This window comes from Nyctereutes procyonoides, unplaced genomic scaffold (genome assembly GCF_905146905.1).
Source record: "Nyctereutes procyonoides isolate TBG_1078 unplaced genomic scaffold, NYPRO_anot_genome, whole genome shotgun sequence".
Classification (NCBI taxonomy): Eukaryota; Metazoa; Chordata; class Mammalia; order Carnivora; family Canidae; genus Nyctereutes; species Nyctereutes procyonoides.
Window position 1 is genome coordinate 27,465,891 of NW_026575142.1, and position 21,161 is coordinate 27,487,051.

At 42.4% G+C, this 21,161-nt stretch overlaps 1 protein-coding gene across 4 annotated transcripts in view; it reads left to right on the top strand.

Annotated features, from left to right (window-relative positions):
• ACVR1 (activin A receptor type 1) overlaps positions 1 to 21,161 on the top strand; it is a 128,618-nt gene that overhangs the window by 85,022 nt on the left and 22,435 nt on the right. For all 4 annotated transcript variants that reach the window (XM_055307640.1, XM_055307641.1, XM_055307638.1 and 1 more), the window contains 5 exons: positions 668 to 931; positions 3,137 to 3,348; positions 7,131 to 7,230; positions 10,537 to 10,683; positions 19,898 to 20,173. In XM_055307640.1, the coding sequence (XP_055163615.1) occupies positions 668 to 931; positions 3,137 to 3,348; positions 7,131 to 7,230; positions 10,537 to 10,683; positions 19,898 to 20,173 (999 nt within the window). The remainder of the gene's footprint in view (positions 1 to 667; positions 932 to 3,136; positions 3,349 to 7,130; positions 7,231 to 10,536; positions 10,684 to 19,897; positions 20,174 to 21,161) is intronic.

The following is a 21,161-nucleotide window of genomic DNA, read 5'->3' on the forward strand; positions in this document are numbered from 1 at the left end:
TTCCATTGTACTCAACATGAAAACCTCAGTGTTACTCCTATTGAAAAATTAGGCATCTAGCTGCAAATATTGGTAAGAGATATTTGTAATTATAGGCTGTATCCTTGGGAACCCTCGATTATACTGATATATTATAGACAATGGCAGGAACACCAGCATCCCTTGTATTACTAGTTGATGGATTAGTATGGAGTTAGCAGGGACTGGTATTAACAATTGCCATGTATTTAGGAGCCTTTAAAAAAATCCTATAAAATAAAGGTGATGAACATTATGTTCTGGAATAATATTTTATTTTGATGCAAGAAAATTGGGATGAGAACCCATCAGGCTGAAGATAATGTGAAAACCACAGTGGGGGAAGTTCAATGTCAGAAGCCTTGCAGAATGATAACCATTCTTTGGCCTGGTATGATCTAAAAGAGTACACAGCTTGTATAAATGTACTCATATATTGAAAGGTGATGGTTATTTGGTGGTTGGTTGATCAAGTGAAAGGTATGAGATAACAAAATGTGCACCTCACGGCTAGTGATGATGCTTGGCCTGACTTTCTATTTGGTAAATGTGTTGAAATGGTCTTGGAGAAACTGTCTTGTTCCCCTAATGAGAGTAAAACCTACAGAGTGATATTTTTTTTTTTTTGCTTCGTCTTGCTTCTTTGCAGATGAGAAGCCCAAGGTAAACCCCAAACTTTACATGTGTGTGTGTGAAGGCCTCTCCTGTGGGAACGAGGACCATTGTGAAGGCCAGCAGTGCTTTTCCTCATTGAGCATAAACGATGGCTTCCATGTCTACCAGAAAGGCTGCTTCCAGGTCTACGAGCAGGGGAAGATGACCTGTAAGACCCCACCATCACCTGGCCAAGCTGTGGAGTGCTGCCAAGGGGACTGGTGTAACAGGAACATCACGGCCCAGCTGCCCACTAAAGGTTCCCGTTGACTTTTCTATTGCTGGATCAAGGGTTTCTGTTGGTGCTGTTCTTATTCTGTGGGGGTTAAAGATGGAGGTAGTCACAAGGCTTTCTTCCTACTTTTTAAACTAGAGGCCATGGGTGACAAAGAAAGGTAGCTCTAGGTGAGGAAGGAAAAGGCATGGCCTTTTGGAGTCTAAAAGGAGGATAAATACCTTTGGGTAAGTGAGCAAGGTAATGGCCATCTGGGAGAGACGGCTTGCTTGGCTGACTAGATCATGAGCATGTGAATAGCTTCTTTTTCCATCGAGGAACCATGATGTCATAACTTCTGAAACAGTTCTGCTTGGTAAATACTCATCTCTATATTGGGTGTGTGGGAAGGAAAATGGGACGGAAGACTCTGGTGGCTGAGTGGAATATGTTTCCTTCCTCATGAGGAAAGAAACAAAGCCTCGCTGACCTTTGTTCCCATATCTGATTTCCCAGTGAACCATCACTGAAGCTTGAAGCTGGGTAAGATTTCACATGAACCTTGTAGTTTATGTGGAATCTGTGTTGTATTAGATGGATTCCATATCTAGTGGAAAATAGTCTTCCTCTGAAACCATTTCCCCATACAATGAGCCCTAATTTGCTGCCTCAAAGTCACTACAAATATTAATGTTCGTTGGTGTTTGTAGACTCACTCCAAGCCAAAGTTAATTCTCTTAACCTATAGAACATTTTAATAGGCATAATTACTTAATTTTGGCCTCGCAAAAGAATAAACAGACCAAAAAAGTGGAGTGAAAAGGCTACTAGGATTGTCCACTGCCAGAAATGTCAACTAGCAGAAGAGACAGAAAAATGAAAAAGGAAAAAAACTGATACAAGATTATGCTCTGCAGTGTTTCAGTTATGGTGATGACCTTAGGCATATGTTAATTCTGATATGCAAATATCATTGAATAATAAAAGAAGGTATTTAAAAGAGAGATTAAGTATTTAAATGGCTAAAACTAAAAGAGTCCCGGATGGAATAAACTTTACTCTTAACCTTTGTGGATTAAATTGTAATTATTGGAGGGGATGGACATGAAGAAATATCTGCACTCACACAAAAGTAAGACCTATAGTGCGGAAAGTTCCTAATCTGCCGCACAATCTGCAAGACTGAGTTGTAATAGAAAATTTATTTTCTTTACTTAAGGAATTTCTAATTCAATTAGGGAGACACCATATTTATAATTTAATGTTGTATATAATTAGTTTTACACTTTATCGTACAAATGACACGTACCGTGGAGTATTATGTGCCAAGTCGTTGATTAATTTGGATTTGGAAAGTTAAAAGAAATGTAGAAAGGATGTCAGGCTTGTGCTTGGATTGTGGAAGGAGGCAGGAATGTGGAAAAGGCCTATGTGGGGAAAAACAGGGCTTGGTGACATCATGTCGTTAGAGGTCAGACATTCAGAGATGATTATTGTTTGGAGACCTTTCAGTTATGAACTATCACTATCCAACCAAGGAATTTTTTTATTTAGATCGCTAGGCAAGTAGCAAGTCTTTGTATTTGCCGGAGTGGTATGCAAGTGTTGAAGTGAATGCAGGGATGTTTGAATGGGTAATGTGATAATGCCGAGCGAGGGGGTGAATGAGTGATTAGGCGAGTGAGTGAATCAGTGAATGCGGGTTTCAAGTGAGTGAATATTGAATAAGTGAGTAAAAGAACATGAATGAATGGGTTCCTAGGCAGAAATCGTGATGTGAAAAGATCAATGAGAATTCAGTGGTAGACATCCAAGATACACTGAGGAGAGAGACCACAGATTGGGTAATTTGTTTTTAACTCAGCACTTTCTCATAGGAATATTACATCATCATCTCTGTCTAGAAGGGCTAAGGATAAAACATTTGTACGGATCAAGTCTGCATTAGTAACAGTAGCGCCAGAGATTTGTGTAGTACTTCATATTTTGAAAGTACTTATGCATACGTATGTGAATTATATGGTTGGTTCTCAGTGGATTTTTTTCAAACTCTGGTTGTGCCTAAATGAATAATGGTTCAAATGACCAGGCCAGTGGCCAGGCATTGGGAAGTATTTCAGTTTTTAACAGTTTGTGACTTGTGAGACCGTGTGGTCAGGCTCAGGAGCTACTTGTTAGTTATTGGCTATGCTAAATAATAAGTAAACCGTGATCCTTACCACCAATTGCCCTTTTCTCCCTCATCTCCAGGGAAATCCTTTCCTGAAACACAGAATTTCCACTTGGAGGTCGGCCTCATTATTCTGTCCGTAGTATTTGCAGTATGCCTTCTAGCTTGCCTACTGGGAGTCGCTCTCCGAAAATTTAAAAGGCGTAATCAAGAACGCCTCAATCCCAGAGATGTGGAGTACGGCACCATCGAAGGGCTCATCACCACCAATGTTGGAGACAGCACTCTAGCAGTGAGTTTGTGACCCCAGGGAATCCCAAGCATGACAAAGATGGCTAAACATGCTTTCTTATTTCCACCCTGAAATGCTAACCAGGAGCCGGTGGCTGGACAACGTGCACACATACCACTGGTCAGTTGTGTCCTGGGCAAGCACATGTTGGCACCTGTTTAGTCTCCCCTATGTGAGCACATTTATTTTAGACACATGTTTATGTTCATCGAGGGAGGGGATTTATTTTAATAGTTTCTTGGTAGTTATTTTTCTCTTGGGGAGTAAGGGAAAAGGTACAGAGAACGGTTGCCTCTAATTTTGGGGGGAGCTTGGAGTAACTCAGTTACCCTATTTTTAGCAATGAAAGTGCCTTCAAAAAAAGCACCTTTGCTTAATATTAAAATCACTTTCCCTTCTAGATTATTTTAACACCCTGTAATTTAAGACTTTAAAACTTGACATCCAAAAAAGCAGCTATTAAACTTTTCACGCTCCCGTGCTGCCCCCTGGTGGAGGGTAGTCATTTGTTAAATCAGTGCTATCCAATAGAAATACATGTGCCACATATATAATTTTAAATTTCCTAGTGGCCACTCAGAAAAAAAAAGTTTAAAAACCTCCCACCATAGGTGATATTAATTTTAACAAAATATTTGACCTAATATATATGGTTATTACCCTTTCAACATATAATCATTAACCATAAAGAATCATGAATGTGATGTCTTTCTTAATTTCTTTTTTTTTTTTAAGCTAAGTTTTTAAAATCTGGTGTATATTTTACACTCACAGCATATACCAGTTCAGTGTAACTACATTTTATTTTTTATTTTTTTTATTTTTTTATGATAGTCACACAGAGAGAGAGAGAGAGAGGCAGAGACACAGGCAGAGGGAGAAGCAGGCTCCATGCACCGGGAGCCCGATGTGGGATTCGATCCCGGGTCTCCAGGATCGCGCCCTGGGCCAAAGGCAGGCGCCAAACCGCTGCGCCACCCAGGGATCCCAGTGTAACTACATTTAATTTGCTAAAAGTCAACAACATGTGGTCAGTAGCTACCTTCGTGGACAGCTCAGGGTTAGACACCAGTTTTTAAAGTTGTTCTTTTGCATGTTTTTAAATGATGAAATCACATGAACACTTTTTACCTTTAAAAATTGTCTAGGGGATCCCTGGGTGGCCCAGCGGTTTAGCGCCTGCCTTTGGCCCAGGGCGCGATCCTGGAGACCCGGGATCGAATCCCACGTCGGGCTCCCGGTGCATGGAGCCTGCTTCTCCCTCTGCTTATGTTTCTGCCTCTCTCTCTCTCTCTCTCTCTCTCTGTGTGTGTGTGACTATCATAAATAAATTTAAAAAAATTTAAAAATTATCCAGTGTTATTTTCAAAGAAACTTTAAGGGAGCCACTTGCTATAAATAGGTTACCATAAAATGCAGAAGAGAGAAGTGATAACGTTCTGAAGCGGTACTATGCTGAGTCTGATGCCTCCTCTGGAAAAGGTGAAGATTAGTGTGTGCTAGGTGTTAAAGACATGCTGACACTAAAGCAAGACTTTCCTTGTCATAATTTGATGGAAGACCATCGAGGTTGTACCTTTCTGACATGATCTGGTGTTATTTTATGTCATGGCCATGGCCACGCATCCCTTAAGACCATCTCGTGTTAAGTCTTGTTCTGCTAGACAACAAGCTTCCAAATGTGTGGTAGGTCGCAGTTAAGCTTCCTCTGTGCTGGAGGAGACGCGCCCTTACCAGTGTTTGTAGCTCAAGGGCAATTCTTGGACCAACCTTGGCGAGTTGTTAAGACATTTGGTGGTGGCTGATTCAGGCTGGGAAATATCCCACCCGCCTGCCTTCCCAGTCATCGGGCCACCAGTCAAAGAAGGGCGGGAGGGTATCTCATTGGCTTCCTTTTACCTACGTATTTGGATTACGGGATAGCAGAACTGGGGAAAAGAGGAGGTGAGGACGGTCTATTTACCAAAGTGAAGAAATACAGTTTTTCGTTAGCAATGTGCTCAGAAGTTTGCTTCAAACATCAAGGAAGAGTAACTGAGTTTCTGGAGTCAGTAGCAAGAGATGAAGCTGAATCTTGACAAAGCTTTAGCAAAGCAAGATTCTTAAGTAGTTTAGTCAGCACTTGGCTCCCCAGGACCGTTAACCACGATGGACAAGGACAGGACTATCTAGCGTAAATCACTGTTTATGTAGCTTCTCTGAGTTTGGAAGAGGAATGGGAGCATGTGCTAAAATCGTCTTCTCAACTGTGTGGTGTCTGAGGACAGGGTATCGCGGTAACAGTAGCACAGTGAAGAACACTGTTTACAGCAAGTTGTCGTTATTGGTCTCTATACTTGCTCATTTATGTTCACTTATGTGGTTCAACAAAGCCTGTCTTACTGAACAGCTTCCTAACTTGGAAAAGAAGCCTTGGGATCCAGGAGTTGAAGTAGAGGTTGGTTAGTCTTTGGTGGATGCCGCTGCCTTGCCTTAAGTCTATGAACTAGATTTAAAATCACGATTATACATTATGAAAAAACGCATTTGTTTAATTTTCAGAATTATTCTCTCAAAAAAATTGAATGAATAAAGAGAAAAAAGAACAGCAAAAGAGATGGTTAGGGAGATGTGAAACTACTTCATCTACATTCAATTTCTTGTTGATTATCCATTTTGTGGTTTTTAAGGATTCTAAATATCTTCCTTTGGATGTTCAGATTTTGGTAATTTTGCTGATCAACAGTACTTCACAGTGGTGCTCAGAGTAAGTAAAAGAAGACGAAATTCAGACAAATCAATGTATTGCTTGAACAGGCCAGCTAACATGTTGGGAAAGAATGAGCCAAAGCTTCATTCCAAAGGGAATGTTAGCTCAACATTGCTGCAACCTTACCTCCATCACCATGGGCATAATATGGTGTATTCCAAATAGTCCATTACAAAGAGATGTCTACTCCTCGGCTTGCACTGAGGATAAAAAGGGAAAACTTAGGAATGAACTAATTGAGGATTTTTTTGCACAATATGTTCATTTTCAGAAGTAGGTTTTGGGCATGGTTTTATGTTTTGTATGAAAGTTTTATTTTTTTCCCTCTCTCATTTGTGAATAATTCACATCCGGAAATGACACTGAGGGTTAGCCTTTGTGATCCTTTTGTTCCTCACTTACCTAAAGGGTACCTCCATCCAGGGGCCCCTCTCTGCTTGAGTGTACCAGCTAGATGACTCACATGGCCATTGGAGTCTTTGCAAGAGAAACAACATTAGAGACTTGTTTGTTCCTTGTTCCTAATTTGTTTGTTCCTGTTAGAGTTCCTTAGTTAGCCTGTCAACCAAAGTGAATCCTTTCATAGATACTTAGCAGAGCAGAACATGGTTGGTTATGCCCAGGCCTTGGGTTTGAAGACCCTTCCCTCTTTTTGCCCCGCCGGTCCCTCATTTGGCTGCTTTCCCGTGTGCTCAGCCCTGCTTCTTGGACTTTCTAATTTGCATCTTTGACTTTGTCCACTCAGCTTTTATATATATATATTTTTTTTTCAATGTATATTTTGTATTATAAAACTCTGGATGCAAGAAAAGACTACTTATCCCTCAGGAAAACCTATCATATGTTTGGGAAAGGGCTAGCATCTGGTTTTCCTAAGAATACCAGTTCTTCCTCCAGTGGGGCTCTCATACACACAAATGGGCCCCAGGCCCAGGATCGCCGTCTCCATGCAAGTTAAAGTGATATGCATGCTCATACTCTAAACTAGAACTGTTTCTCAGTAGTTTCTTTTTCTCCTTGTTTTGAACCACAGGATTTATTGGATCATTCGTGTACATCAGGAAGTGGCTCTGGTCTCCCCTTTCTGGTACAAAGAACAGTGGCTCGTCAGATCACACTGTTGGAGTGTGTCGGTAATTTTTTTTTCCTCCTCTTTATGGGTTGTATGCAATGTTAGCAGTGGCTCTAGAAGCAGGACAGAACTTGGAAAATCTGCCTTGCATTGCCTGTTGCTTGTGAAATAACAGGAGATGCTGTGGCCATGTATCTGTTCTCTGTGACTTGAGTTGGAGCACCTCAAGTTGTTGGAATTCTTGTCAAAGGAGTCCGTCGCTAGTTAGTCTGAAGAATGGCTAGTCAAAAGCTTTTAGTTGCAAGTAGACCCTTTGGGATGATGGGAAGGCATGAGAAATGAATTAGCATGGCTGCTCCTGGCTGCAGGCATTGAGTGATGTGAGGTGAGTGGGCGTTTAGACAATACACTTGCTTATGGCAATCCTCCAAGCCCGCTCACTCTCCCACTGTCTTTAAAAATAATGAGTTAAATTTACCAAAGCTACCTTTATAATTGCTTTGTTTAAACAAGAGCAATATCTCTCTCTCTGTGGTCTCATATTTTCCCCATCTAGGAACATGTTTATATATAGATGCAATTAGAATGTGTATACAATTTGTGTTGCTTCTTTCAGTTTTAAGCTCATACACATTTCCACATATCTATACACATCACAAATATTTTAAAAGATTGTGTAACTATGGTCCTTTGAATGACTGTTTCATTTTAACGCTACCACTCAAGAAAGCTTCTGCACATATTGCATCTTTCTTTTGAGTGCTCAGAAAAAATTCCCAGGAGTTGGAGTTTCCTGGGTCAAAATTTGTGACATTTTTATGGCTTGTTTGTAAATTGCCCTCTACGAAGATGGTGCAAAATGCCTTTTTTGGTGGGGGGGAGTCCTGAGTTTTATTAGTTTTACTTGTATTTGGTAGGTATTTATGAGTCATGTGGTAGGTGTCAGTAATTTTTGGGAACCACACGTCATGCTTCTCTTGCACAGTGGACTGTGAGCAGGGAAGATACAAATAGAAAAGCCCCAGATATGCTCATCACACACAACCAGGGCTGTCCTCGTGTGCTGCCTAACATGCAGTCTGATTATGAACGGGGGTATTTGGGTAGGAATGAGAAGGCAGTGACAGGCGACATTTACCTGTCTCGCTTACCCCTACCCCCCTGTCCCGTGGCCACTCACCATTCACAGAGCAGCCAATGTCAGTATCAGTTTTCAGAGACCGACCCCAGAGTCCAAAGGGCAAAGCAGTATTGCACCGTTTAAAAACACATACTGTTTCTGCTAGTGTAGATATTCTTGAGCATTTTCGGAAATAGTATAAATTCAGTTATAGCATTTTGTTGGTTTAGTGCTAAAGACTTTCATAAAAGCAATGCCATTTCAGTAGCTTATAAAGTTAGTGTTCACGCGCGCAGCCTTGAATAAAAATGTATGTGAAGAACTGCTTGGATAATATGTTGCCATTTTGGGTTCAAAATGGGAAGTTGGACTAGATCAGTTGTTACCAGATAGTGATTTGTGAACCCCCCAAATTTCAGATACCTTAGCGATTCCTGTGGGGGGCTCCATGGCCTGTACTTTTGGGCAGTTCTGCTTCTGTTTTTAGGAACTTTTGAATAAGGTTGCATTTCTAAAAAGCATTTGACAACTTAAAAGCATTTGAAAGCCACTGAAGTAGGTTTCTATTTTAAATGTCTACTTATCCTGACATCCATCTCTGTTTTCTTTCTTTCTTTTTCTAAAAGTATTTAAGGCTACTTTTTAGTAATGTATACAATTCTCTGGGATATTTTTTTCTCTCCTTCCCAATAAGACTATGAGGACAAATGGCAAATAAAGAATTTCACCAAAGGCAGGAAAAGATCAGCATACTGTTTTAGCAGCCTGTTTTGTAGTACCTTAGCAGTAGCCTTCGTCTTGAACTCCAAATGCTGGGCAATTGCTGTGACTGTATTAAAATGAGTCCTACTCTAAATACCATTTTTGCGACCTGACGGCAGCCCACAATGATGACTTACTGGCCACATTTACCATTCTTTTGGATTAGTCATTGGTATTTCACAAGGACGTTGTTTATCACGAGGGAGTGTTGATTGTGTCGTTTTCATTCTCTGTCAGGACATAACCCCCTGGATAAGCATGCTTTCTTTCTCCACGTTTGGGTTCTTGGGTTCTCGTGGCTTCGTTTTTCAGCAAAGAGCTGTATTCCTGTGTGCGCAGGTGGTGCTGCAGCTGCTTGTTACGAGCCGTGACTCCCAGCAACCCTTGCCTGGTAGAAAGCCCTGCTGCCCTGCAAGGTCTGTCTCCCGCTACATCCTTCTCTAGGTGCCGCGTGTGTCTTTACCCTGATTATACCCCCCCCCCCAGTTGATCCTCACGGTCTCATGGTAATTACCTCCTCCTTCCCCCAGCCTCCCTGATCACCCCTACCTGTAATTAAGGAGAAGAATGGAAGAGGGAACATGTTGTTGACAGGCTGAGAGTTGTGTTGCTGCTGCAGGACAGGGCTTGTGCCCCAAAGAGCCAGGTCACAAACCAGAGTCATGTTTTGGGAAATGCTTTCTCCAAGCGGCCCTTTCAGTGTGGCCCACTCCTGGCATCACGGGCTAACAAGCAAATTCCCATGACCAATGTCAGGAATCAGAACTGTGCTGGGATTATGTCTTAAGACTCTGCAAATCCTCTTTTGAAATATATCCTCTGCCCAGAAATCCTTTAGGGAAGGTAGTGGCTGCTTGTCGGTCTCCTCCACAGCACTGTTGTGTGTGTGTGTGTACGTACTTGTGTGTATTTGTGTGTATTTTGGGGGATTCTTCAGAATGCAGATCTCAAACCTAATAGTCTCCCTTATGAAAAACATAAATGCATATGTAAATTCACAAATTTGGACTCCCCAAGAAAATGTCCGCTTTGATCTTGTGCAAAGGGAAGGGATCCAGTAAGCTATTCAGTGTAGCCACATGTGCTTTTTCTTTCCTTTTTTCTTTTGGCTTTCAGCACATTGCAACCTAATACTTTGTATTTTCTTCGTTTTACTAACTTTTATGTCCTTTTAAAAATCATATGTTTCATGCCCTTTGATAGAAGAATTTAACTGTAAGCCTCGTAATTAGCAGCTAATTGTACAGTGTAGATACTGGGGGTGTTGGATTTGTTATGACAGTGGGTGGTTGGGAGGGGCAGGTTCCACACCTTTCTGTATGTCTTCACAGGTGAAAAGCTGTGATATTTAGATCCCCAGATTAAGTTTTTCCCCCCACCCCGAGCAAACAATGGGGGGTGGGGGGGAAGAGCTGCAGGCCAGAAATGTCCTGGCTATGTCTCCTGTCCTGCCGTTCCATGTCACCTCTGTGTTGCTTCCCCCAGGGAAAGGCAGGTATGGTGAGGTATGGAGGGGCAGCTGGCAAGGGGAGAACGTTGCTGTGAAGATCTTCTCCTCCCGGGATGAGAAGTCGTGGTTCAGGGAAACAGAATTGTACAACACTGTGATGCTGAGGCATGAAAATATTTTAGGTAAGTACAAAGATAATCCCCCTCATTAATTTTATCTAGAAAGAAATAATTGCCTACCTTTGCCCTCTCAGATTTGGTGTATGTGAATCTGCAAGTCTCCCCCTGAAAAGCGATAATAGGAATCATCAGCGTTTATATCATGTTTAATTTTCTTTTAACACTAATTTCTTGTTTAAATCTGCAAAGAAGCTAAGTTTGAAGATTCTCTGGATGATGAAAATGAAATCATTATTGCTAATTCTTATTCTGTAGGTTGTTATTTAAGCAACAAAAATTTACCCCATATTGTTCACTTCAAGGCTTCATCCGTTGTTCTACTTACCGCACCCTTTTTGAATATTTATTGAATCAAACTAAGAAAGCTCTTTGGACGATTTCCTAGAGATTCACAGCTCCCAGGGACATCGTAATTAAATGCACGTTCCCTCAAACTAGGCATGGTTTTTAAAGCCCAGATTTACAGAGGGATTTAGCATCCATTTTAATTTGGAAACTAAAGCTTAGAACCATTTGTGAAATATGTGAAGAGCCCATCGAAATACTGCTAAGGAGGTATAAGGGATGAGAATATTCCTTGACTTCTCTGTTTTTGGAAAGTTTCTCTCAGTGTGTTTATACCAATACATGTATGCTGAGTGCTGCTCAGAGTGCTTTTTAAATAGGGGATATAAAGTTTACAGAGAAATTGACTCCCTAGGATAGTGCTGGCCTCTTTATGGCTATTGGATGAGTTTTGGCTTATCAGAAGGCCCTGGCCATGACTTATTTCGATTCCATTATTGCCAATTTAGTATGAAACCCGAGTCAGGTTGTCTACCAGGAATGCTTTGACAGTTGTCTCAAGTTTTGCCTTAACAGTGTGGCGGTGTGTTCCATCTTAGACTTGTGTGTTTCTACTGTTGTCTTCTCCCCTTGCCTTACTGTGGGGCCCCAGCTGTCACCCAGTGCCCCTTACTCATATCATTGCTGTTGGTCTCCCATTTCCAGCCCATCTTGCTACACTGAGTTATCTTTCATTGGGTAGCTGGGTACTCCTCAAAGTATCTTTGATGACTCCTCCATTGCTTGTCACATTTGTGCCTTCTGGGCCTGGCATTCCAGACTCCCTATATCTTGGGGTCCCAAGGAGGCTCAGACTTTCTCTACAAATATCCCTAGATGGCAGCCACTTCTGATATTTGCCATTACTTCGTATCGCTGTGAGCATTCCAGTGTCTGTGCCTTTGTTCACAGTCTTGATCACCCACGATCCACACCCTATACTCCAACCACCCTTCCTTCCATCAAAATGTCGCAGTTCCTGTCTAGTCTCTCCCAGTGGGTTTACCTGTGCTTTTCTGCAGTCCCTACTTTGCAGCTGTGCTGTAACTCTGATCACACACTACCGTGTGTCACAGATGCACACGTGTAACAACGATGACTCGTTACTGTGCAGCAAGCGCTGCTTTAAGTGCTTCATGTGCATTTTCTCATTTTGGCTTCCCCACAATCATAAGTGGGTAGGTACTCGTATTTTTCTAGTTTTAACTGATGAGGTAACCAGGGCGGGGAGGTTAGCATCACCCATCAGGTTAAATCGCAGAGCTGAGAATCCTACTGGGTAGTGTGTCTCTTTTTTTTTTTTTTTTTTTTTTCCTGTTTGAATTATGTTCATTTTTATTTTTTTTTATTTTTTATTTTTTATAAATTAATTTTTATTGGTGTTCAATTTACCAACATACAGAATAACACCCAGTGCTCATCCCGTCAAGTGTACCCCTCAGTGCCCGTCACCCATTCACCCCCACCCCCCACCCTCCTCCCCCTCCACCACCCCTAGTTCATTTCCCAGAGTTAGAAGTCTTTATGTTCTGTCTCCCTTTCTGATATTTCCCACACATTTCTTCTCCCTTCCCTTATATTCCCTTTCGCTATTATTCATATTCCCCAAATGAATGAGAACATACACTGTTTGTCCTTCTCCGGTTACTGTGGCCAAGTTCAAAAAGGGTGTTGCCTGAGTTCTCCTCTGGGATTTTGATGGAATCTTGTCTCACATTTAGATCTTTCATCTATTTTGAGTTTATCTTTGTGTATGGTGCAAGAGAGTGGTCCAGTTTCATTCTTCTGCATGTGGATGTCCAATTTTCCCAGCACCATTTATTGAAGAGACTGTCTTTCTTCCAGTGGATCGTCTTTCCTCCTTTATCGTATATTAGTTGAGCATAAAGTTCAGGGTCCACTTCTGGGTTCTCTGTTCTGTTCCATTGATCTATATGTCTGTTTTTGTGCCAGTACCACACTGTCTTGATGAACACAGCTTTGTAGTACAACCTGAAATCTGGCATTGTGATGCCCCCAGATATGGTTTTCTTTTTTTAAAATTCCCCTGGCTGTTTGGGGTCTTTTCTGATTCCACACAAATCTTAAAATAATTTGTTCTAAGTCTCTGAAGAAAGTCCATGGTATTTTGATAGGGATTGCATTATACGTGTAAATTGCCCTGGGTAACATTGACATTTTCACAATATTAATTCTGCCAATCCATGAGCATGGAATATTTTTCCATCTCTTTGTGTCTTCCTCAATTTCTTTCAGAAGTGTTCTGTAGTTTTTAGGGTATATTTTGAGAACCATTTGAATGGTAAATGGTTCTCCAACCTTTTATTTTCAGGTTGTAGGTGTCCTTCTGTCTAAAATGAGTCTCTTGTAGACAGCAAATAGATGTGTCCTGTTTTTTTATCCAGTCTGAAACTCTGCGCCTTTCGATGGGGTCATTAAGCCCATTCACGTTCAGAGTTACTTGAACTTCTTCTTAAAGGGGAGTTTTAAGAGTCCCCCTTAAAATTTCTTGCAGAGCTGGTTTGGAGGTCACATATTCTTTCAGTTCCTGCCTGTCTTGGAAGCTCTTTATCTCTCCTTCCATTTTGAATGAGAGCCTTGCTGGATAAAGTATTCTTGGCTGCATGTTCTTCTCATTTAGGACCCTGAATATATCCTGCCAGCCCTTTCTGGCCTGCCACGTCTCTGTGGAGAGGTCTGCTGTTACCCTAATATTCCTCCCCATGAAAGTCAGGGACTTCTTGTCTCTTGCTGCTTTAAGGATCTTCTCTTTATCTTTGGAATTTGCAAGCTTCACTATTAGATGTCGAGGTGTTGAACGGTTTTTATTGATTTTAGGGGGGGATCTCTCTATTTCCTGGATCTGAATGCCTGTTTCCCTTCCCAGATTGGGAAAGTTTTCAGCTAGGATTTGTTCAAATACATATTCTGGCCCTCTGTCCCTTTCGGCGCCCTCGGGAACCCCAATGAAACGTAGGTTTTTCTTCCTCAGGCTGTCATTTATTTGCCTTAATCTGTCTTCATGGTCCCTTAATTGTTTGTCTCTTTTTTCCTCAGTTTCCCTCTTTGCCATTAACTTGTCTTCTATGTCACTCACTCGTTCTTCCACCTCGTTAACCCTCGTCGTTAGGACTTCTAGTTTGGATTGCATCTCATTCAATTGATTTTTAATTTCTGCCTGATTGGATCTAAATTCTGCAGTCATGAAGTCTCGTGAGGCCTTAATGCTTTTTTCTAGAGCCACCAGTAGCTGTATAATGGTGCTTCTGAATTGGCTTTCTGATACTGAAGTGTAATCCAGATTTTGTAACTCTGTGGGAGAGAGGGCTGTTTCTGATTCTTTCTTTTGAGGTGAGGTTTTCCTTCTAGTCATTTTGCTCAGTGCAGAGTGGCCAAAAACAAGTAGTATTGGAACACGGGGGAGTATCACTGGTCCGTCCAGCTGGTCTTCTGGGGGAGGGGCCTGCTGTGCTGATTCTCAGGTGTTAGCACTTGGGGGAGCTGCTCTGCCCCTGCCTGCTGCAGGGCTCAGCGGGGGTTGTTTACCCCGTGGGGCCCCAGGAGGATCAGCCGCAGTTGCTATGGCAGCTCCGGAAGCCTGGATTCAGCCTCCGCAGGAACTACGGGGCTCGGGGCTCTCGGTTCTCCGTCCGCAGGGCCTGGAGGCTCCGGGGCGGGGCCGCTGATCTGCTCAGCTCGGGGCAGGAGCGTCCTTGCTGTCCTGGGCCCTCCCGGCCTCTGCCTGTCCCGGGGGGAGGCCGGATCCTGGGCTGTGTCCCGGCGCCCTGTGCTCCGGGGCCTGCGCTGGTGGATTCGCGCTCCCGCCCCGCAGCCCCCTCCGCGGAGCCGCCGCCCGAGCCCCTCCGAGCTGCTCCGGCCCCGCCGTGCGCGCTGCAGCCCTTAGGGAGCTCGGAGCACTCTCCGGGGCGCAGGTGTCTGTTAGTGTCCCCGGGAGCCCGAGGGCATCCCCGCCCTCCTGGGTCCTGCTCCAACTCCCTGCGAGCCCCTTTCCGCCCGCCGGGAAGGTTGGTGCAGCTCCTGCTCCTCCGGGACGGGGCTCTCCTGTCCTGGGGACACTCGCCCCGGCCTCAGCCCGGCTCCTCGCGGGGCCCCTCCCCCTCGGAGGCCTTTTGTTTCTTTATTTCTTTTTCCCCGTCTTCCTACCTGGATAGAAGCGCGAACTCTTCTCACTGTAGCATTCCAGCTGGTCTCTCTTTAAATCTCAGGCCGAATTCGTAGATTTTCAGGATGATTTGAAGGTTATCTAGGTATTTTGGTGGGGACAGGTGACCTGGGGACCCTGCTCTTCCGCCATCTTGCCCCTCCCTCCGGTAGTGTGTCTCTTAACCACAGTTCTGTACTCTGTGTTGTGGTTAGCTAGTGGAATTGCTTCTGTGATTCTGTAATAAGAGGATGAGGTAAAGATTCACCCACAGTCAAAATTATCCTTAAATGTCCCACTTTTGCCTCTGACACTGGAACAGAGAGGGGAGTAACGGATAGAGTGTCAGTTGTGTTAGAAGCCGTGATGTATCAGGAGTACTCTTTAGACAGTGGAATTACTGTTTAAAAAAAGAAAAAGATTTTATTTATTTATTTATTCATGAGAGACACAGAGAGAGGCAGAGACATAGGAGAGGGAGAAGCAGGCTCTCTATGGGGAGCCCGATGCAGGACTTGATCCCAGGACTTCACATCCTGAGCTGAAGGTCGACCTTCAACCTCTGAGCCACCCAGGCGTCCCTAGGCAGTGGAATTACTCTTACCGGGCAGGTGCACATACTGTTAAGAAGTATGCGGGGTCTGAGTACATGAATAGAAGGGCATATGTTCAGGCACCCCTCTTATGGACTCACAGGTTCATTGAACAAAATGGGCTAGATATTGCCAGGCTATGCAAATAGTCACTTTATCAGTGCCCTTGAGTTCAATGAATTGTGATATCATTCCCTTGTATGCCAAGGACAAGGATCACTTCCATTGGTTTTGCTCTCATGTGCTAAGGACAGTACCCTGCACATGCTAGGTGCTTAGTATGTATCTGTTAAACTGGATGTAATCATAAGAGAAATTTGAAAGTCACCTTTGCAATATGATTCATGTGAGAGGTGAGATTCCTTTAGTGTGACCACATAGAGCAAAACATTGTTCATTTCTTATTACTTGGTGATCCAGGGAAATTCTGTACTCATGAGGTCTTTCCACCATCATCATACTTAGAGCTATATGGACTGATTTTACTGTGTAGTTCTTTTAACTTTAAGATGCACCACTTTTTTTTGGCGGGGGGGGGGGGGCTAAATTTGGTTAAAGTCCTTTCCTTGCTTTACCAGTTTTCTGGATATAGAGACCTCAAGATTTTCTGTGATCTTTTCCTTTTCTATCAAAGGAGCATATTGTATCGAGCGTTGGATGATGATGTCCCTCCCACCGTTGAGAATTGCTAACTCTGGCCCCTCAGAATGAATCAGTCACACACACATTGACACATACACGCATACATACAAAACTCTGCACACTCACTCTTTATCTCCTTTGCAGCAATATCTTTCCAGGGACTAGGTTGGCTTTTGACTCTTCCTTCTGCTCTGGTACAGAATTCAGCAGACAAGGGGGTAATGGGTGGCTGTGCTGTGTGGTGGCAGGAAGAGTGGTCGGGGGATTTGAGAAGCTGGTTTCTACTCTCAGCGCCTCAAACAGGCCTACTCTGTGACTCTGGGCCAAAGTTACATGTTTTGGAGTATTCTTGTTCTCATTACTAAGACCAAGGGAGTTGAGTTAGTGTGAGAATTTTATTCCAAAGTCTCATCTTAGGCTCTTTTTAAAAAATTACAGTAAGATACAAAGTTTAGTGTTTAATCATGTTAAGTGGACAGTGCAGTGACACATGTCCATTCACATCGTGCAGCCATTACCGCCTTCCATCTCTAGAACTGCCCCGGGCTCTTCAGAGGTAATGCCTAACCGTTTAATCAGACTTTCTTGAGACCACGTGGAAGTAAAGGAAGTTACCCACAGAAGATATGATGTTGCAGAATTGTTGTGGTTTTAGTTGAACCCTGAGCTCTTCTGAATGTAATAGTAGCCGGCTATTCTTGATACTTCCTGGGTTGGGCATGGTGGGAAGCACTTTACCTATAATTACTCTTTTCTCACAATACCCCTTTGAGATTGCTCATGACGTTATCCTTATTCTTATCTTACAAACGAGGAAGCCAAGGTGGACCTTTCATAGGACTTGTGTGAGATCACCCAGCTGGGCAATGGGAGAGCTCTTGTGGGTCCCCGGGGTCAGGCCCGGGGCCCAGCGCCCTGCAGCCCCCGTGCCCCACTGTGAGGTGGCCTCAGTCCTCAGCTGCTGTAGCTGCCTGGTTCCTGGAGGAGAAGGTTCGCTGGAAGAGGCTCGCAAGGGCCACTGATGACCTCGCTTAAGATGTTGGGGTTTGTTTTCTTTTTTGAGGAGGCTGGGAGGATGACTTGGCTGTTAAATAAGAGGCTTTTGCTCTAATCACCTTCCCTCCCCATTATGAACACGTCCAGTGGCCATGCCAGCATCCCAGCTTCTAAGGACCTGTTCAGCGTTCACTACCAGTACAGTGCTTTGACTGAAAATGCAGAAATTTCATTAAAATGCTCTAGCATTTTGAAACAAATGTAGTTCTGTAATTCATGCTTGGGAGATAAACAGTTAAAAAAAAATCCTGCCTTTTTAAAAGTCCTTTTTCTGGAAGGTCTAGAGCATAATTAACGGGACAGACAAAAATCCTTCTCTGAGACTTAAGAGGCTTAGGGAAGGTGAGAGAATAAATATTTATTTGTTATTTATTTATCTATTTATTTAATCAGAGGCTGCTCTCCCTTGGGCAGAGAAATCAGTAGAGGTGACATTAAATACACAACAGTAATTTGATTCCTTTGGAGTGGTACTTATAGTTTAGGATATTTATTTTTGAAAGTCATTAATGATTAATATCCTTTGGTTTAAAATAATAAAGCAGAAACATTTTCTTTAGTAACAGTAAATATCTAAATACACAGTTTGATTATTCATATTGTGGCCAGTGAAGGGCTCCAGGAGAAATCGCTGCAGGGCCACAGAGACAGACTGGAGAGGGAAGGAGTGAGAGATGGAGACTGCCCAGGGGAAGGGGCGCAGAGGGCAAGAAGAGAGAGGTAGGGGATCAAAGTGCGGAAACATCACTTTGTTCACTTTACAGATGTGCAGTAGATTCAGTGTCAAATTGTCTTTCTCCCAGAAGTCAGCTTGTTTGGGGGCAGTCTGGTATAATGGGTAAGAGTATGGGTGCTAGAGCAGACTGTTGGGGACCATTACTAGCCTTTGTACCAGCAATGTCCTCTGCCTCCTTCCAGTGTGAGTGTGGACAATTACATGCGGAGTGTGCAGAACTCTGCCTGGCACCGTGTTGGTCCCAGTAATTACTAGCTGCTTCTATTGTTGATGATGATGACGATCATATAGGGGACCTTTCTTTGTTCCCAGAATTTCCTGTACAAGGTGTGGTGTGCCCAGGTAGCTGGCACCAAACTTGAGGTCAGCAACAACTTAATAGATATGTAATTTGACATCTCTTAGCAGCAATTTTATTATTTATAAACTGAGTATAATGAGATCTGTGTTACTGGTGTATTGAGAAAAATCCTAGGAGAAAATATGTGTGAAAGTGGCACAAATTGTGTATCCGGTTCTGTGCAAGCATGAGGCATGTTCTGCATATTTCTGTTTTTTTTTTTTTTTTTTAACAGAAAAGTCCTTTAATCCTGCCCAAGCCACATCTGTCTTTTTTAAAAAAATATTCTTTTATTTATAAAGACCAGAGGTCACCGCCTGTGTGCCCATTAGGGGTGTGTGTGTGTATGTGTGTGTGTGTGTGTGTGTGTGTATTTATATACATACAAATGGAGAGCGAATGTGCAAGCAAGCATGTGGAGAGCACGTCTATGGCAGGAAAGGCAAGCACACACATCATAATTTATTTTGTAGGTTAGGAAGTTCTAGAATTCATTCAGCTTGCTCTAGGGTCCCCTTAGAATGTCTAGAAAAATCTCTTCCTACCTCTTTACTGGCATCTGTCAAGTCTCACTTCTTTGCAAGACTGCTTCAGTTTTATCACTTCTCAATGGAAACCTGTTGTAACATCTAGTCTGAATCATTAGGATTCCCTGTTCTGGACTCATGCTGCCTTTTGCGGATCTAACAGTACTTTTCATTATATTCATTACTTTATACTATAATTTTCCCTTCCTATACCTGTCTTTTGTTCTAGCCGACAGACGCTTTCCCCTTGGTTTTCCTGTGTGATGACAAAGAGCATCGCAGAGTCTTACTGTATTTGGCTTCTTTTTTATTTGATGAGTAGTCAGTCATTTAATAAAACTTATCCTTTATCTTACATTTGAGCACAGATAATTCAGAGAACCTAAATGTTTGCCCAGGATTACACAGCAAATCACAGGCAGAGTCAATACTAGAACATAGGTGTTTAGATTCTGTTTTTTTATTCTTTTTGAGTGGTTGATGAATAATCTGTGCTTGGAATATGAGCATGATAAAGAGTTTGATACTATTATTATGGATGAACACAAAGATATTATTCCTATTCAAATTGTAATGCAAAGTAAACTTTTTAAAAGGATTATTTATAATGAAAATGAATATGGAACTTTCCTATTCATTGGCAGTACTTTTATGGTAGTATTAATAGTATTATGTTTTTCTGTTGACACCTCTGTAAACCTCCTTTCATGGTAGTTGGTCAGTTTGATTGTTTTTTGTTATAGGTGGTATCTACTGTGTGGGTCACTATTTCTGTATACCATAAGTTATAACGTGAAATTCTTACATGTCTGCTCCTTTTGTTCTTGCTCTCTCCAGGTTTTATTGCTTCAGACATGACATCAAGACACTCCAGTACCCAGTTGTGGTTAATCACACATTATCATGAAATGGGATCGTTGTACGACTATCTTCAGCTTACTACTCTGGATACGGTTAGCTGCCTGCGAATAGTGCTGTCCATAGCTAGTGGTCTTGCACATTTGCACATAGAGATATTTGGGACCCAAGGAAAGCCAGCCATTGCTCATCGAGATTTAAAGAGCAAAAACATCCTGGTTAAGAAGAATGGACAGTGTTGCATAGCAGATTTGGGTAAATTTTTTTAAAAAAATATTTTTTTATTTAGTTTTTGACTTTTGTTGGATTCCATTGTTTAGCTAGGTTACATCTATGCCCCCTCCCCGAACATCTTGTGAAGAATTTCAAGCATGCAGGCAAATTGAAAGAACTTCCCATTGAATAGCTGGATACCCACTACCTAGATTCTCCCATCAACAGTTTACTGTTCTTAAGCTCTGTCACATACCCATCCATTTCCACTCATCTGTCCATCTTTAATCATTGATATGTTCCCAAGTAAACTGCAGACAAGAGAGCTCTTCTAAAGACTTCAGCATCTGTATATTGTGTCACTCACTGGAGTGAGTCTATGATTTGTTTACTTCTCTCTCTCCAGGTGAAATTTCAATTTCATGAGAAATGAACGAATCTAAGTAATACGTTCTCACAGTTTTGACAAATGCTGTAAAATCTAAATCTCAATCGAAATTCAGACCTTCACATTACCTTGGAAAGTCACTCCCAAGTGAACTGCTCATTTAGTCAGTTCCTGACCAGCCTCACCCTTAGAGGCAACCAATAGTCTGTAGCATTCTGGTTTCACAAACCTTTACACAGAATAGGTACACAGTTAAATAACTTATGGAATGAGGGTCTCCTGGGCAGCTTAGTCAGTTAAGTGTCTGACTCTTGGTTTCAGCTTAGGTCATGAGCTCAGGCTTGTGAGGTCGAGCCCTGCATCAGGCTCTGCATGCAGTGTGGAGTCTGCTTCAAATTCTCTCTCCTTCTACCTCCTGTTCACTCTCTCTCTCAAATAAGTAAATAAAATCTTTAAAAAAAGTAACCTATGGAATGAGTTCATCTTAAAAATGGTTTCTAAAGTTGTTTTTCTGTAATCATGGTAAAATTATCAGTGAAGAAAGAGGAAAATAATTCCTAAACCAATTTATAATTTCCCCTGTTGAGATATCTCATTCCTGCGGTGTTAGGGTAATGCTCAGTATAACTTTAATTGCATTAT